Raw genomic sequence first — 19,386 nt, forward strand, 5'->3', positions numbered from 1 at the left:
GAATATGTCGAAGAAGCCCTATAAGGTGTTCACTTAGACGCCACCGTTGATTCTATCTCGAGAATTAGTCCGCTGCCGCCTGGATAAGGAGAGGTGCCTTAGTGGAAACACCTCTCCCCCCTCTCTCGTTTGCTGCCCCCAACAACTTTCCACTGGGGTTGGAACTCAATCTCCAGTTGAGGTACTAGGCACCCGATGTTCACCGCGGGGAGGTGAGAGTAGGAGTTGATAGACAGAGGTGGGTTTTGAGAAAAACCTGTGGACGCTTGTGTCCCCTTGAATGCACATGTCTACTATTTGAACATCGAGAGCAATGAAGCTGCTCTCACTGGAATGGCAAAAAAAATAATTATGGATTATCATAATTTGAAAAGAAAATGCGAAATGATTAAACTTTCCATTTATAAACAACATTATTATATATTGTTCTTTGTTTTTTGTTTCTTTTTAAATATTCACAAATTCTCATATACGTTACACACTTAAGCTGTTGGTTATCTATAAAATAAAATTAAATTAAATCATAAACATTTTAATTTATAATATAATACAAATTATTATTATCTTTTTTACTATTTCAGATCGAAAGGCGGTGACTCTCTACTCGTATAGGGTCCCATTGGCGCAATTATTACTTGAAGGCTTAAATTATTTCTACTTGGTCCAATGAGATGAGGAATTTCTTTTTTGGGATCACTTTTCGGAGTATCTTCATATGGCAGCAAATTATCTAAATTAAGAACACGACTTTTATCAGAAAAATACTCTGTTTTTTCTGTAACGGCTAATATGTGTATTATGTCGTGTTGCATGCCACTGATTAAAACAGCAACCTACAAAAATAGTTAATAATTTTATATAAGTTCTTATAGCTTTAAAAAGTATCAATTACCTTAAATCTCTCCTCGCCTAGACAGTTTTCTTTACAAGTAACTCGAATACGTACGGTACGTAATGAAAACTCAGGCAAATCCTCACCCCAAACCATTTTCGCTTTATTATATTTAACACCTCGGGGGAAGAATTCTATATCCCATGTCACCGATTGATCTGATTTTATTAATAAAGAAACATTTATTTTGTGATTCATTTTACTTAAAGAATTCCTCTTACCATCTTCCCGTTCTGCCAAATTCCTTTGGGAGAAGAAACAAGCTACGTAATTAGTGTAATCTGGAATATGATAATAATCCTTAATGTCAAAGCTAACGCTCCATAAGTCATTCGAATATAGGCGTGGTGTGAATTGCAAATTTCCCGATTTCGAATTTCGTATTTCATTTACACGATCTTCTTGACCTGAAATGAACAAACAAAATTTTTTTTAAATATTGCAATTGAAATTATAATAATGTCAACTCACCTGAGTGATAACTCATTCCAATGGCCATTCTCTGGACAATGAATTCTTTGTGATAGGCAAGCAAGGGATACAGCAATAAATGTGCCAACTCCCTGGGCGTCATCATGGCAAACCGTATATGCATAACAGTTGCCTCTATAAGCTGCTTCAGTATGGCGTCTTTCTCTTCCTTCTGAAGACTTTCCTCATTGTCAAGCATTTCCTTCCTATGCAACAACCACTTTTGCAAAATGCCAAACAAACTGAATTCGCTGGTAACGACAATATCGTTTTGTTGCAGTAATAATATCATGATCTGGGTGTCAAGCTCAACGAAGTCTTTCGACTCGCTAACCATTTCCAGGTTCCATTTGAGAAAGTTTTTCAACGACTCAGTGAGATCTTTATGATAGGGGCTAAAGGTTAGGGCGTATTGCAACCAGGAAACCAGATAGCCTTGCGTTGCTGCCATTGCGGTGTGTGAGAGCATAAAATTCACACTCAGTCCAACTAGATCCTAGTTTAAAGGGGTATATAAATAAAGTATTTAACTTGTTTGCATTTTTTTTTTTTGCACCTTGACATTATATTTATCAGCCAAAGCCAGAACTGGCATCACAGATTGCAAAGTCGCCTTTAGTTGGCCAACATACAGGTATTTGAGGAATTGGGGAAATACTGCTGCACAAAAGGGCTCTTCGTAGAGTTCAATTATTCGCTTGCGACACTCATTCCATTCGGGATTCATCAGCATGACCTGGAATACCTCACTACTGGCGCAGAGGATGACTCGGTGAGCAGGATATTCGACCCCGCCTACAACAAGCACAATGTCGGACATCAGCTGTTCCGCATAGAGATTTGCTATTTTCTCTAGTATACTATTGGTGTTCACTATCTGTGGATATGACATATTTTACACAGCTTTAATAAATGTTTTGAACAAAAGAATGTATTTACCATGCTTGAGTCTGAACCGTTTGGGTCTTCTGCGGGCACAGGTTTATCACTTGCCTCAGTTTCCATATTGAAAATACTTCGTTTTTCACACACAAAAGTGCGATGATAAGCACAATTTAAGTTCGAATCCCCTTTTAACTTGGTTGTTCTTTATTTTTTATTGGAAAATATACCAATGGCAATCAATTTGATTGCTTGAAGCCTGCTTGTAGCTTAAGTAAATTGATTTTGTCTTGTTTATAATAAAATATTTCATTAAATGACATTGTATAATGTGAAATATTACATTTTTTGTAATCGTAAAGGTAGATAAGTTTTGTTAAATGAAAAATACTCAATTTTTGATTATTTTTTGAGGAAAACCTTTATTGAAACAGCATCAGAAGACAGCAGGTGAAAAATATGTCAACAATGAATGTCATATATGACAAGAAACATAAGTTAGATCACAATGTTGTATAAAGCAATTTGTATTGAATTCACAATGGCAGTTTGAGAAGCTGTAAATTACTGTGATCAAAAATAATTATACGCTTTGAAAACTATTAGCGGTATTGCTCTAACGATAATTTGTAAATTTTATAAATCAGATAAATATAGCACAAACTAAATGTTAAAATTAGTTAATTAAATATTTTCTGCAAATTAGATAAACTAATCTTAAGAAGTTGCTCAGGTAAGTGAAATTGTAAGGGTCTGTTTCACAATGTAAAAGAAAAGTTCTTAGTAGAGTTACCCACCAGTTAAATCCTCCCATTAATTAATAGTTTTTTGTATCCATTGTTGCTCTTAACTGATATTTATCGGCTATATTGGGTACTTTATCCACCCAATAAGTTACGTGACACATAAACTTCTAGTTAGACCTACTAAGTTATTGTGAAACACTTATGTGAAGTTTATTTGCCGATAAAATTCCAATTAGGTTAATTGGAACTTTACTTTTATAATGGCACCAGCTTTAAGCCTAGTAAACTGAAAAAAAAAGTAATTTCTGGCCTCGAAATGATATTTAACAACAACAAAACATTTAAATTCAACAAAACAAAAAAATGGAAATGTATTACATATAATTTATATTATAAATGTTCAAAATTATGTATTGACATTCTTTTTCACTTTCTTTTTAAACGAGGGTTCTTATGTCATAAATTGAACTTAAGCTTACGAATAAAAATCTTACCCCTGATTTCCCATAATCCACCAACAAATCGCAGTATTTCTCAGGTATTCGAATTTTCCATTTGGACAAATTTTTGAAATTGGAAAAAAAATTGAAAAATCGTGTGTGTCTTGAAAAAAAAACATCACAAACGTCAAATTTTTGTGCAGTGATTCGGCATCACTGCTTTTTGGGGATGCTAATGCTTAACACTTAACACTTTTTTCTCCTATTTAATTAATAATCATCAATTCAATAAATAATTGCTATTCAATTGTTTACTTTTTGTTCAACGTCATCAACAACTAATCACTTTCTCGGTTGGATGCTTTTTTGTTTAGTTTTTGCGCATCGCTTATGCAACGTTGCAATTATGAACAGTTAATGTGAAACCCTGACAACAGTACTCGCACACAGGAATGGTTGAGAGTTGTCAGTCACTAGGCCCTAGTTCTCAAAAGGACTGTTGCGCCACCCAATTTATTTATTTATTATTTATGACGTGAAAAAAGATGCTTAAATTTGCGTTTGGAAACGTTTGACTTTGAACGTTGGTCAACATTACTCCAGTCATGCGTTTATGAATTTACACTTTGTCTTAATTTCAAATTCGGATTTTTCAAAATATTGTAAAATGGCAAACAAAAGAGAATGTAGTTTCAAATTCTTAAAGGGTGAGACTGATCTTTTAATCAGCCTTGTGAAAAGAAGATAAAATATAATAAAAATAAATTGGGTGGCGCAACAGTCCGTTTGAGAACTAGGGCCTAGTGACTGACAACTCTCAACCATTCCTGTGTACAAGTACTATTGTCAGGTATGGAAGGGATCTACAGTTTTAAGCCGAATCCGAACGGCAATTTTGAGAAAGCACTTTTCATAACAAGAATTACTCTTGGAGAATTTGTCAATTCCTCGCAAGAGGCAATACCCGTGAAAAAAACTTTAGGTGGCATAGCCAGAACTCAAGAACTCTGAAACTCTCGCAGTCAGTCCATTTCACTAACCATGATGCCACGGTCACTCTGGATATAATGTAATAGTAAATTCAAAAAAGTGACTTCCTGACATGGCCCAATAAAAAAAATCTATGGGTACAGCTTGAAGCAGCCCTCAATAGCAAAAGTGACGGGAAAAAAAACTATAATTTTTTCGTTGTTTATTTTTAAAGGTTATTTTAATTATTTTTTGAGCTAGCTGAGACTCTATCGAAGTTTAGATACATAAATTGAACTTCACTTAAGGCTAGGCGCGCACATGCAACTTTTAGTTTCGAAACTGTTTGGTTTCTAATCTGAGCACTATAGACTTATACGAGAGTCCGCGCACATGCAGAAACCATTCGGTCGCCCATTCTAGCAACTTTTTAGTTTGTGTTTTGACACAAACTAAACGATCACCCCAAACCAATTCCTTAGTTTGTGTCTCAAGGAATTTTAGGTAACTGCGCGCACTTTCAACTAAATCGTTGAACAATTTTCTTTAAGTGCAAGAGAGAAAAAAAATTAGGCAATGTTTTCCTTTCACAAAAAATTCTGAGGGAAGAGTACCACCTTACATATCAATTTCACTAGTTTTCTCTTTCATACATTGATTGCGAAAATTTATTAGTTGCTTAAACCCATAAAAAATGTCTGTATCCTACTATGATACACGTAACTGCGCGCACATGCAACTAAATAGTTTCTTTCGTATGTTTGTATTAGTGCATTTCAGTTGAATGATTCTTTAAAGTGTGACGAGGTAAGTAGGATACTTCCAGACGCGCAGAATAATATATCCTTCTCGTATGTTTTTTTTCATAATTCAATTTGCTACTCTTTAAACGTCAAATGTATTTATGTACTGAAAGGAGGTGGTTATTATTATTTGTAACTCAAAACAAAACATATTTTTTAATTTTTTTTTATTTTCAGATTATTATGTTATGGAATAAAGCACAATTATTTCAAATGATGTTTCGCCTCTCACAAATGGGAATGGCAAGAGTAAAACAACGCTGTCGCCGTCGAATGCTATCAACCAGACTGCAAATGGAATTGTATACAATAAAGAGTAACATAAACAACACTGAAACGGAAAAGCAACCACGGGAGCAGCAGTATCAGGAAGAGGAGAATTCTATGATGATCCTAATCGGAGCAAATCTTCATTCGAAAAGGTTCCTCTACACACAGCCTTCTAGTATATTTTGGCTTTTACCTGCTTATGATATTGGGCTACATCAATCAATTTATGTGTGCCCCAAAAGAGCTAAAGAAAATATAATCGAGAGGTAAGATGACGATTTGAATCGATTTGAAATTCACGAACTTACAGACTGAGTCTGAAATTCCATTTGTTTCCAGGGCTATGTTACGCTATACGATACCTTCGAGAATTCTATTCACGGTATGTCTATCGGAAGGTCCGAGATTGCTGGGATTCCCCCATTTGCAGTGTCCCTGGGGGGGGGGGGGGAGGCAACTCTCAAAGATCGCATAACCAAGGATTACGGTTGGACATTTGAGTTCACTGGAAAAGAAACAAGATGCTTGAAGCGTTGCAGAACAGACGGCTAGGCTTTAGGCAGTCCCTGTTGTGAAGTGTGTTGGAGTATTCTATTGTCCGAAGTTATTGCATTGATGAAGAAATACAAACCTTATTTGTATTTGTATGAGACGCATAGTGTGGTAGCGATGAGAGCAAATGGTCGCGGTATTGTCGACTATTATGGCGCCGATCCGAAAGATGTTGATATTCTAATGGGAATATTTAAAAAGAGCTTTGGCAGTGCTGGTGGTTATATTGCTGGAACAAAGGTAAAGATTTATTAATAGGCGTCAATCGTTTTCAAAACAATTTCCTTGTTTTTAAATATTTTTTTTTTCTTGGCGGTCTGTTAAATATTTGGTTTTATAATAAAAAAATATAATTCAATAATACAATTCTTTAACAAAAACATTTCTCTTTTAGCAGAAACTAATTGATTGAAACAACTAGCTCGGAATACACCATATTTCCGACGACGATTGGCCCAATTAGGTTCCATTACCTATGACCATGAAGATTCTTCTGTTGTACCGATGCTCGTCTATCTTTTTTCCAAAAATGGGTAAGTAATTGTTAAACATTTTGTATAAATAGTTATTAGAAGGTTCAACTCAAAGATACTTCGCTTCAAACGGAAAAAGTGTGCAAACGGAAAAGTTTCTCTTAAAATATATTAGTTATCCCAAGCGTTCACTTTGAGTCGAATATTATTTGATTATTTATTTGTAAAATGTGAATTATATAAATTGTATTATTTTATTTTACAGAGCTGTAAGTCGTACACAAACTTTCCGTAAGGTAGCGGTTGTTGGGTTTCCTGCCACTCCAATTATGGAAGGACGTACATATACGCTTAATAGCAGTTTGATTATGCCTTACAAGTGATTGATAAAACAAGTGATTCAGTAATCAGTTTGCCTAAAGTATTCATGTAAAGTAAGAGATTCTAATCCGATTATTTATTAAGTTAAAAGGAATAAATAAATAATAATAAATAAATGAATAAGGTCATTTTATAATTCGTTTAATACGAATTTCATTTATTTGATGTATTTTCCCATATACATATATATAAGTATAAAGTTAGTTACTAAAGATCTATTATAATATTTCTATCACTAAAAATAAATAAGTAAAGCAAACTTGAAAGATGTTTTATTTTCATCGCAGTGTTAAAAAGCGTTTTGGCAACCGAAAGGAAACCAAAAAAAAGGAGAAATCGCAGTCGTCTAGTAGGCGTTATATTGTGGGTGCATTTTGGTTTCGATATTCGCTTAATATGGTTTTAGAAATAACCAATGATCATCATGATCATCAAAACTTCTGTTGCTAATTCGGAAGTAATTGAAGAACTTGCTTGGGTGGGATCGGAGGTCTAGATAAATTTTTTGGAATTGCCCTTTTACAAGGCGTTGTGAGTTCAACGGGTGAACCCAATATTGCCTTTTGATTGCAGGTTTATGCCTTCTTTTTAATTCAAACGCACATATCAGTGCCATTTCGTAAAAATCCATGCCTTGAAAATTTTATTGACATTCAAAAAACAAAAAATATATTTTATATAATTTTGTATTGCAACAATATATCTACTCTTTTCTTTCATAAGCAAAAGAGTAGGACAAATTTGAAACTATTTTGTTTCGTGTATATGAGATAGAAATAGTGAATAAATGTTTTCTGTGTATTGGTTTATTTCGTTGATTACTTTTGGAGTTGCTTATGTGCGCGATGTTTGGGCAACTGACGATCAAACTATTTGGTTTCGAAAAAGTTGCATGTGCGCGCCTAGCCTAACTCTTTGCGTCAGCAAATATTTAAAAACCAGAACAAAATTGGCTTAATGTGTAGTTCGTTCATCAATTATGAATTAAGATTCTAAGACGAATTCGATAAACAATGATTAACGCTATTAGAAAAAAACCTTTGAAAGTATGTTTTTCTAAAAACTCGCTCACCATAAACAAAAAAGGTTTAAATTTTAACATTAGTTATTTTCATGTTCTAGAAAAGGAGCCTAACGCTCAATTTTTCCAATGTAGGCTCACCTTTGTACTAAAGGAACATAGCACGTGCTACGAGTCTCGAAATGTCTTTCTGTCAAAAGTGCCAACTGTCAACCGTGAGAATTTGAGATGTGATAGAAATATTTTAGCTTATTCTGCAGATTGAAATTTTTCGTTTTACTTTTTCTTAATTAAATTCACCAAAATAAAGTAATGTTATGTCCAGAGGTATGGAAATTTTCAACCCACAAAAAAGATGCGTCCTTTCAAATTGGAAATTATGATGCCAAAGCAAAGAAATCGATTGATAGAACCATTCAAAATAATTCCTTCAATCAAATGGTAAGTACATGCTATGTAAACATAAACAAACGAAGCCAGAAGCTAGATGCGAAACCCCAAAAATCTTTAAACATCTTCTATCCTTATCCAAATCTAAAAATACAACATTTTTAGGTATATTTTGCTTTGCAATTGAATTCAAAGGTTCTTTTTTTCAGTGCTCATAATGCGTCTTTTCTTTGTTTAAAAACACTTGCTTCTTCGACTTCGGTTGTGAAACTAAACATTTCCCTTAGTTTAATATACACAGTATTAGATTTTAAGTGAGTTCGGAAATCTTTAAGCAAATACACAAATTCCTAAGTTCATATATTTAACTGAAGCACAAATTAAGTTATATAGTAATTTCTTCAAACTTACCGAAAATCAATTCTTCTTAAAGGTTTCCATAATATTACCAAGATGCGAAACACTACCAGAGCCTGTAGAAGAGCTTATTAAAACTGCCGATTTCTATTTGATAAAAGATCTTCGTCTTTCCGAGCTTGTCCGTAAAGACTTTATAGAAGCTTTTATAAAAAGAGGTAAGCATTATTTCGAATCAAGCTGTTTGTGAAATACCTATAAACATTTATTTTAATTTGCGTTCTTAAGGAAGATTGACCGGTGTCTCGTTGGATACTGGAATTTCGAATGATTTTGAAAACAAGTTCTATATAACTCCAGATGGTAAATTAAGAATCCTAATTTGCAAAGATCTGTATCAAATTCTAGGCCTAGAAGGGCGTGCAGTTGGACAAACAAAGGACCGTTTTGGTGAGTTTCTTTCTTTACATTTATTAGTTAGGTTGAGCCATATTCCTTCAATTTGACAAAAACCTAAATTCTTATAGCTGTCAATATGACGTAATCTTTTACAAAGTACTTACCTACTACCAGTTTTCCTAAAACAGAAAAAAAACAATACACAAAACACGGAATTAGCTTTCCAACTACATTTTATATAAATCTTGCAATATATTTATTGTTTAAAAATAGGTCAATCCCATTGTCACAGTTGTAGGGACGATAGGTTAGGATTTGTATCCTTTTAAGCCCTTTTTAAAAAAATTTAAACATCTTAGCTTCGCATTGCATTGATTCAAAAAAAAAATTAAACTAAGAAATCTGATATCTTTCAGATTCTTATCGTAAATTTCAATCTTCAAAAGCCCACAAATGCCAAAATACAAACAACCACTACTCTTGGAAGATCTGGCATTGAAAGCCTCTGTGGTGTGGCTGAGTAATTTTGGAAAACAATTCATGAAAGACATTCGAATACTTTCGAAGCATGATGCTAACGAAGCCACGGAAATTTTAAAACATTTCCTCAAAACAGCTCATGACATATTCGAGTTTAATGTGCCTCATTACCTCTTCGATCGCATTGGCCAAGAAGTGTTTAAAACAACACCAAAACTGATTGACGATGCCAAAAGCGTTTTGAGAGCCTCATCAACCATAAGTGAATACCTCAGTCAAGTTAATGTAGCTGTTGGATTGGGAGAAGTATTAATTTCGCCATATCTGCGTCACTTGGATTTTCTGGAAGTTCCCAAAATGATGCGGCATATGTTTTACACAAAGCTCTCCAATTTGCCTGGCATAGAGTATTTGAATTTGAGTTCAATGTCCGGTGGATGGAAGACTTCTCAAATGGAACCCATTGTAATGAACGGGCTAGCAAACATGAGAAATTTAAGAACTTTGGTCCTTAACTACGACTGCACAGACACAATACTCGAGCTTTTGGAAACAGCCTGTCCCGCTTTGCATACATTAGACGTATGCTCGTCCAAGTCAATCACCAACAATAGTGTCAAGTATCTTGGCAATTTGAATAGCTTGCGAGTTGTGCACCTGTACAGTACTTCTGTCAACCTTGAAGGATACACCCGGCTGTTTATAAAAATGCCATTTCTGCAGGATGTCGGAAGATTCGATGACATTGGGCGTTGTTTGGAGTATGTTTATATGACTTACCAAAGCTACGAACCCAGCGAACGCCCAAAATTACAGCTAAGAGTTTTTTCAAGCCGCTTCGTCGTTACAAAGCACTTGCAGATACTTGCTGAACTCTGTCCGGAAATCACAAATGTTCTCCTATTTCATAATCCTCTGCTAAACGATCTCATGGCATTAATAGCCATCAACAAATTATCTGTGCTTAAACTGCTGTCATGTGATTTTTTTGGCGATCAAGTGCGAGACGTTCTGCAGGTGAAAGGTTGTAATCTCACTCATTTACACTTGGAACACGTCGATCAAATCGACATGAACGCATTAATCTACATAAGTCAATATTGTCCAGACCTGAAGATTCTCACCTTCTACTATTGCGAGTTTATTGAAAGTACATCGTTATATATGCGAAAATTAGAAATACCGCCTTTTATGAATTTGGAAAAACTAACAATTACCTCTGCTTGTTATGAACAGCACATGGAATTCCTTATGGATAGTTGCTTTAAAATAAAAACCATACATATTGGGACGATGGCTTCGACAAGTGATGGTCTAATCGATAGAATTCTCAGTAAAAATCCAATGCAAAATTTAGATTCACTTAATATTGCCTTTTCCAATGGTCTGTCAATACGAAGTGCTTATAAACTGGTAGAAGTCTGTCCTAATCTGAGAATGCTTGGTGAATTGGGTAGCTGGTCAATGATCAATGAATTCGAATTGGAATGCTTTAAAATGTTCATCTCGACAAGAAACTTCGATTTAGATATCCAGACTTTTGCTAAATATAGCGCCGAACCGCAGAACTCTGCTGTGTGATTTATTTTATTTATATGCTAAAGTTTGTGTTTAATTTATGTGTTGAAAGTAATAAAAAGAAAAAGATAATGAAGAAAAAGTCATACATTTTTAATTTGTTTGATACTTCCATGAAATTCAAAAAGTTCATAAGACAAAATCAAATTGAGTTACTCGGCAGGGTCCAGTAGATATTTCAATTATCCCTTTTGAATCATGCCATCGTCATGACATGACATGGCCTACCTTTAAGATCCGATAAATAGGAAATCATGTCTTTCATGCCTTTTAGCTTATGTCTTTATAGGGATAATGCAGTTGGTTAGACTGTTTCACTTGAGATGGAGATCTGTAAGAAAATCAAAAACATATTTCCCTTCATTCATACTAAGAGGAATGTTAACTCTTTTCGCAAAACAATCAAGCAGAATCGGCCTTATCTCAAGCAACGGTCTCACAAGATTCGTACTAGGAATAAAAACGAAAAAGTGTCACATCTTCCTTCCTTTCAAAACTAGTCTCCAATTAGGTGGCATTAATTTATCTACGACTAAGGATCTAATAACACTGGTCAACACTGGTTTTGTCACACGAACAGAAGCGCTTCGAAGTAAAAAGTTTTCAAAATATTTGTGGTTGCATTTTAACACCTTTTTGTTTTAGCATTTTTTTTGTTATTAACCCTGTGAACACGTCGAGGAAGTGTAACAATGATCCTAACTGTTTTTGTTATGTTTGCGGAGAACTGCCATTCAAAAAACAAAGACGAAACTTTACGAATCTTGTGTTGGAGTGTTATCACCATTGTTTTGGGTTTTCTGTCGCCCATCAAGACAAATCCTGGGCTCCTTATGTCTGTTGCATAACGTGTGTGAAAAATTCAACCGACTGGAAGAAAGGCGCATGACCTCTGCCGTTTGCAGTACCCATTATATGGACTGAACAACGAGATCACGTTTCGGATTGCTATTTTTGTCTCACTACTGACATAAACAGTATAAAGTACAAGAACAAAAATACTGTTATTTACTCTAACTTATCTTCGGCTATAAGACCAGTCTCTGACTGTAAAAAATTGTCAGAACTATTACTAGTTGAGAATGACCATTCACATCCGTCTACTTCAGGTAAATGTGTTGACGAGGACGATGACTTTCAGTTTAAAGGAATCGCAAACGTGCCACATTTCATAACTCAAGGAGACTTAAATGAATTTTTCCAAGAAACAATCAGAATTATTAGGATCTCGTCTTAAAACTAAGCGATTTCGAAAAATCTGCATGGAAGGCTCGAGAGTTTACAAACTTTTGATTTTCATAACTTCCCGAAAAAGTAGAAGTTAAGAAGAAAACTTTTGTTTTATATATTAAAAAAAAAATTAACAAAAATGTATCGAAGAAATTATTTTTGGGAAAATTCGGCATATTCATCATAAAGAAAGACTGCAAATTGAGAGACGGGAATATAAAATGTTCAAATGCATTCAATTAAACTAGTGGGATGACCTAGACTTTTTGCATCGTTTCCGTCTCTCAAAACGCACGACAATGATGGTGCTAGAAGAAATAAAGGATTCCTTGCCGTGTGATGAAAGGAGGTAAAATTTTCTCGTTTTGGTTGAAGTGTGGAAGTGAAATATTTTTCATTTTTCTAAAAAGATCACGCGAATTACGACCTATCACGCAATTGCTAATTGCATTAAGGTATTATGCGCTTGGATCTTTTCAACTAGCAATCGCGGATTTTTCAGGGGTTTGTATTACAAGTGTACACGTTGTGTTGAAACGTGTGTCCAGAGCTCTTGCCGAACTTTCCCCACGGTATATTCAAATGCCCCAAACGCAAAACGAGCGCTTGAAAGCAGCTAAAGAATTTTTGCAGTGGCAAAGTTCCCTCGGACTATTGGTGCAATAGGTTGCACCCATATTCGAATTCAATCGCCAGGTGGAACACATGCAGAAAACTTCAGAAATCGAAAAGGGTGGTTCTCGTTGAACGTCCAGACGGTGTCTGCAGCTAATTTAAAAACTAACGATATCGTAGCTCGGTGGCAGGTACAGCTTATGCTCTTTAAAAATGAAAAATTTCGTAAAGATATTCATCATTATTCTCTTTTGAAAGGGGTCTGCTCATGATCAGCGAATTTTCAACATGTCGAGTCTAAAGAAACGGTTTGAAGACGGAGAGTTCGAGCATTTTATCCTTGTTGGAGATTCGAGCTATACAAATACCCTTTCTTGCAACACCATTTCTCATCGGGTACTTACACATCCTGGCGGTGCAACATTGAATGCACGTGTTATTTTCTCCCATGCCTTTTCTTTATCACAATTGGTTACCTTATCTGTCTTTTTATTTTCCATCACTGATTTCTATAAAAGAGCATTTTTAACTAACCAATCCTCCTCTTCAGGAGTATAAAGCACTTTAGACATTCTTTTTGTCGTTTTCTTGATATTCATGTTTATTATTATTTTTTTTTATTAATTTTAAAATCAAAACATCAACAGCTCGTTTGCTTTTAAAATTAAAAACTGACATAATTTGTATTGACTGTCACAAATATCCCAAGGATATTTTCAAAACTGAAAGTTGAGTTGGCCAACTTTTGTTTTTCAAACTCGAGAGTTATGAAAAAAGTAGTGAACAAAATAGATTCTTAACTTTTGTTTTAACTCTCGAGTTAAAGTCAACTGTCAAGTTTGTCAACTTGAGAGTTTGCTTCAAGTTAAGCAATAGTGAACAAAATCGCCCTAAGTCATTTATAAAAAAAAATACAGTTTTGATTAACAAGATCTGTGTTATTTCGCAATATTTTAAATTACTCAATAAAATAAAATCTTTGGCCAACAATTTTTTTTCTTATGATCACCAACTAAAGCAAAACATTTCAAAAAAGTTCGTGTGCCAAAAAAATGTTAAAATTTTGATAACCAGTGTAATTTGTCTTGCCATTTGTAGTACAAATCTTTTTACCTGCAAATTTTTTATTGTGCCTTAGCTGTGAAATAGATCTAATCGTTGTGCTTTTACCTTCTCAGATTTTATAGAGAAAACAATTAGCTGCTTTTAGCGAACCCAACCTTTAATTGTTATCCTCTATCCACTTTCTATTTTTTTTTCAATACTGACCTCTACATTATTTACAGAAATCACCATTGACTTGAAAAACAACAATTTTCCCGAACAGCCAAAATTATATAATCGTATCAAAAATGCACTATCCAATCCTGAGATCGAACAATTCGATTTTCAACTTACATGGGAATCTTCAAAAATCGATTCAAACATTTGTCCATCGTCTATTGCGAAATTCTTTAAAGATTCTGGATATAAAGTTGAACAGCATAGCATACAAACACAACTGTCGAGAATTGACAATCTAAGGATACCAAATGGTGTTTTCGCTGATGGCCATATTGATTCTGTAATAGCTCATAAAATTGCTGAATATTTTGCATTTATTATGCTCGAATGCGAAATGGATTTTGCTGAAGAATTAAATTCATATCAACCAACTTTCAATTTGAATTTCGATAATCAAAAATCGAAAGAATGTGTTGTTATGCATTGCAAAGGGCTTATGAGCTCTGATTTTGTTGCAAATTTATTGGCAGTATTACGGTAAGTGTAACTTTCTTTCTTTGATTTCAACAAACTAGTACACATTATGAAGCTTAGAACATAGAATTATATGATATAAATCTTTTTATTTTCAGGCCACCATCAACAGACTCAGAATTTGTCATACTCAACGTCAATAGCGAGCAAGTGTTATCACACCAAGCCAATACCGGACTTGCATTTATTTGTTTGAATCATAGAAAATACTTTGTCTACACCGCGTAAGACACAATCAATCTAGTGACCTATGGAATAAATAAATAACCATCATATGTGGGGCCATTCATTTTTGATATCCAATTATCCAGTATATGGTTTTTGTTGTGAGATTTTTAAAATCAATAAAACGCAAACTGTGTGAAGATTATGTAATAAGATTTTATTTTTTGTTTCCTATTTTGTAATAATTTTGAGATCTTAGTTTGTTCAGCTTTAAACAAAAGTATCTTATCCATTTTCAATATCTGCCACAAACATAAGTTTTACCAACCGTATAAGACTCTCTTAAAATTTACAAGCAAGCCCTGTCATCAGCCAAAAGACAAGGCTGGAGAGAATACTGTCAATCAATCGAAGACATAAAGGACTCCGCAAGGCTCAGCAAAGTTTTATCAAAGGAACATTGTAATCCTTCATTTCTAAAAAAGCCTGATGGAACCTGGACAGTCTCTCCAGCCGAATCTCTTGAGCTACTGATGAAGACGCACCTTCCGGGTTGCTAGAGTGATAACCCCGAATCGCTTGAAACCACAGAGCTAAACGTAGCTCATGTAGAGCAAGTCAATTCCGTTATAACCAGAGAAAATATTTTGTGGGCCATCAATACTTTTTCTCCATATAAATCCCCAGGCATGGATGGCATACTGCCAGTTATGCTTCAAAAGTTGTATGATGTGTCAGCTCCATGGCTGGAACAAATTTTCAAAGGATGTCTTCTTCTCAAACATGTGCCCATGTCGTGGATACAGGTCAAAGTAGTTTTTATCCCGAAAGTGGGTAGGCGAGGTCACGAATCCACGAAGGATTTCAGACCAATAAGCTTAATCTTGATTACCATATTAGAGAAATCCTAGTTGGACGACCTCTCGAAAGCTCTCAGCATGCTTATCTTAAGGGCAAATCTACGAAGACTGCCCTCCATGAGGTAGTGAGTACTGTAGAACAAACAATCCATTAAAAAGAATTTACTCTTGCCACCTTCCTAGACATAGAAGGTGCTTTTAACAACGTCCTTACAGAATCCATAGAAGAATCGCTCGTTAAGTTCGGTGTAGAAGACTTCATTCGAGAATGGATTATTTCCATGCTCAGTGGTAGGAAGATTCGAGCCTCTCTAGGCAATACCATCGCAACAAAACACGTGAGTAGGGGAACACCCCAGGGCGGTGTTCTTTCTCCTCTTCCATGGCTTCTGGTCATGGATACAATTCTCGTTAAATTAGAGAGATGTGGAGTGAAGGCGGTAGCCTAAGCTGATGATTTGGTGGTATTGCTGTCAGGAAAGTACACCTCTGTGATTAGTAAAATCACGGAGTCAGCTTTGACGAAAGTTAGCAACTGGGCCACTAGTTGTGGACTAGGAGTTAACCAAAGTAAAACTGAACTGTTGCTCTTTACCACCAAAACTAAAGAACCGCCTTTCATGCTACCTCGACTTAATGGTCAATTCCTATCATTGTCTTCCAGTGAAAAATATTTGGGAGTTATACTCAACCCTAAACTAAACTGCAAACTAAATATTGAAGTACGGGTTAAGAAGGCCTGTGTTGCCTTCTACGCCTGCAGCAAAACTTTCGGCAAAAAGTGGGGACTTGAGTCGAAGATGATTTTATGGACGTACACAGCCGTAGTACGTCCAATCTTACTACGAAATTGATTCCCTCAGATATTCAGCCTTATCACAGGCCCCGTCGTAATAGATTTGTAGTACGAACCCCGAATAATTGTATCATTGGTCCCGTCGTGCTAAAAAAAAATTTGCTACGAAATTCGAAGTTCGTGAAAATTGGTATCACTAGCCCCGAATGAATAGGAAGTTTGGCAGTTTTTTCTACGAACAATTATTTTGATCGGAGTTTTTAGAACGAACAAAAAATTAAGCTTGCGAAGATAAATTAAATAAAATATATGAAAAGAATCATGTAAGTTTTACTATTGTTTTAATGTGAAAGTGTTTACCTATGTATGTTTTTTTTATTTTTTTTTTTTGAAGGGCAAATAAAGTTATCACAAATAAAATTTAATTCGAAAGGCTTTATGAAATGCTTCAAGAAAAACTTGAAATTACCCAAGAATTTTTCAAAAATCCCTAAGGAGGAAGTGAATTCGTTTTGAGAAGCAGTACAAATAGAGTTAAATAGCTTAGGCCCACCTTCTAAGGACACCTCTAGCTGGAAAAAAGTAAATTGAATAAATTAGTCCAAACTTTTTTATATTTTAATTTAATTCTTAAGTGTGGTTACATTGGAAGGCATAAATCAAGAGGAACATGGTTGAGAACAAAAAAGAATGCAAAGCTACAGGTGGCGGAAAATTCGAAAATTCTTTCGAGCCTTTAGAATCAAATGAACCTTGTGAAAAGAACCAACTTGCCGATGTTTCGATGTTATCAGACGTAGTTGATGTGGGAAATGTTCCACGGCGTCTTCCAACCACTTCGCGTCAATCATATGATTCATCCAGTCTTCGTGTATTTTCTTCATTTATTGCAAAGATTGCAACGACAATACTATCAACTTTTAATATGGGTAGAAATGGCGATCTCAAGGCAACCTAGCCTGTAGTGCGCCGTTTTGATACCAAAATCAACTTTTAAAGACAAAAACAAATAAAAATAAGAACAAATCGAAAGATGAAAAACAAACTTTTATTTAATTTTCTTATTTTGACGCATATCAGCTGATTTTAAAACTCCGAAATTAGTATTTCTGTGTGGCAATGCTTTCTTGAATTCGTTCGGGGCTTATGATGTACATGTATTCGTATTCGTAGCGTAACACAATTTTCGGGGACTCGCTACAAGGGACTCTGTGATAGGGGTGATTATCTCGGTAGACACTGACTACTGCACTCCTACTTTGAGCCTTAGTAAGGGTTTTAAGGTTATTTTCCCATCCAGAGAAGATTGGGAGGAACTATCTTTACTGACAGCTCAAAGATGTAGCCAAATCCTTTAGACTTCCTGAATTTGCTAGCGTTTTTCAGGCTGAACTGCTGGCAATAAGGGAGGCATGTAAGATACTTAAACAAAACCAAAACCGAAATGCGGCTATCTTTACATACAGGCAGCTGTCAAAGCCATTAAATCGGCCATATCCTCATCTAAATTGGTCCAGCAATGTGGAGATGAGCTTGCGAGCCTGAATATTAACCTCGGTGTCACCCTGATCTGAGTTCCGGGCCATAGTGGTATCGTGGGAAATGAATAGGCTGACGAACTAGCCAGGCAAGGATCATAGCTCACTTGTGGAAATGGTTAACATTCCTCTTGGTGCTATGAAGGGTAAAATCTTTTCTATCTACCAAAATGAATCAAACCGAAGGTGGAGCAAAATACCCACATGCATTATATCTAGGAAGATATGGCCAACCTATAGTAAAACCTGTACAAACAATCTTCTATGCAGGCCAAGGCAAGACACAGCCTCTTTGTTGCGGTTTGTACCGGACATTGGCCTATAGGAGTTCATGCAGGGAAGTTGGGTATCTCTTACAACACCTTTTGCCGATAATCCATTTCCTCTGCAACTATCCTGCTTTGGCAAACACTAGAATGAAATACTTTGGAAAAGTATTCTTTCACGAACTTGATGAGCTATCTGAGACAAAGATTAGAGACCTAATCTTTTTTCTCAATGCGACAAAATGGCTCTAACATAATCGCTATGAAGCTTCTCTATAAATCTATCCCTTTCAATCAAAGGTCAAACGAGTTTTTGGTATCAAAACGGCGCACAGTGGTAAAAGTGGGATTTATAGGTGGACATTGCTTCTAAGCTCTAGAAATACTATTGGTTTTGGTTTCTAATATTGACGATATGTTTGCAAGTTACTCGAAATATGTTTTGCAGATTATAATACTAGGACGTTTTGGGGCAACCCTGTCGTAGCCCTTTATTTACTGTCCGATATGCTTATACTATAGGTAAACAAAAAATAAATAAAATAAATAATAAAACAAATGTGATAATTATTTTGTATTTAAATTAAAAACAAATCTTATCAGTTTTACACAACTCAATCAAAAATGTATGTAGGTACAAAAAAAGGAAAACAATATAGGTACTCTAAGCAAAATATAAACTTGAACTTTAACACTTAAAATTTTTGTGTGCAGTATTTTGGATTGAATGTAAAAATAACACTTTTTGCAGGTTTTTAAAATTTTTAAAACTTACAAAATCATAGCTTCAAAAATCTCTGGCCGATTTTGATAAGTGATAGCTCATTACACTCCACGTTAAAAAAAAATAAAAAAACGAAAATTAAAACTATACCAACAAAGAAGTTCAAGAAAACAGAAATTAAAATGTTGCTTAAAATTTCTTCAAAGTCTAAAAAACGTGAAAAAAAGTGTAATTTTTTGATTCAATCCAAAAAATCTGCACACAACTTTTAAATTATAACGTTCAAGTTTATATTTTGTTTAAAATACGGAAGTTTTTGTTTTCAAAAAT

General features: G+C 34.9%; 2 protein-coding genes across 5 annotated transcripts; one reads left to right on the forward strand and one right to left on the reverse strand.

Annotated features, from left to right (window-relative positions):
• Positions 1-388: 388 nt before the first annotated feature.
• Positions 389-2,705, reverse strand: LOC129947713 (BTB/POZ domain-containing protein 17). 3 transcript variants are annotated; one of them, XM_056058375.1, is made up of 7 exons: positions 2,303-2,705; positions 1,920-2,240; positions 1,364-1,859; positions 1,114-1,299; positions 893-1,050; positions 574-833; positions 389-498 (listed from the first exon to the last, which is right to left on the reverse strand). In XM_056058375.1, coding segments are annotated over exons 1-7 (1,488 nt in total). In that variant the 5' UTR covers positions 2,369-2,705; the 3' UTR covers positions 389-497. The 3 variants fall into 3 exon arrangements, with proteins under 3 accessions (XP_055914350.1, XP_055914349.1, XP_055914348.1); XM_056058374.1 differs by having other exon boundaries at positions 552-833; positions 2,303-2,704; XM_056058373.1 differs by having other exon boundaries at positions 389-833; positions 2,303-2,704.
• Positions 2,706-8,109: 5,404 nt separating this feature from the next.
• On the forward strand, positions 8,110-15,077 carry LOC129944372 (ribonuclease P protein subunit p40-like). Of its 2 annotated transcripts, none has more exons than XM_056053754.1 (5): positions 8,110-8,341; positions 8,724-8,865; positions 8,936-9,097; positions 14,236-14,710; positions 14,806-15,077. In XM_056053754.1, the coding sequence occupies exons 1-5, from the start codon at positions 8,213-8,215 to the stop codon at positions 14,933-14,935; spliced, it is 1,038 nt and encodes a 345-aa protein (XP_055909729.1). In that variant the 5' UTR covers positions 8,110-8,212; the 3' UTR covers positions 14,936-15,077. The 2 variants fall into 2 exon arrangements, with proteins under 2 accessions (XP_055909729.1, XP_055909728.1); XM_056053753.1 differs by lacking the exons at positions 14,236-14,710; positions 14,806-15,077 and adding exons at positions 8,500-8,604; positions 9,463-11,194 and having other exon boundaries at positions 8,210-8,341; positions 8,940-9,097.
• The last annotated feature ends 4,309 nt before the right edge of the window (positions 15,078-19,386 follow it).

Source organism: Eupeodes corollae, chromosome 2 (genome assembly GCF_945859685.1).
Source record: "Eupeodes corollae chromosome 2, idEupCoro1.1, whole genome shotgun sequence".
Classification (NCBI taxonomy): domain Eukaryota; kingdom Metazoa; phylum Arthropoda; class Insecta; order Diptera; family Syrphidae; genus Eupeodes; species Eupeodes corollae.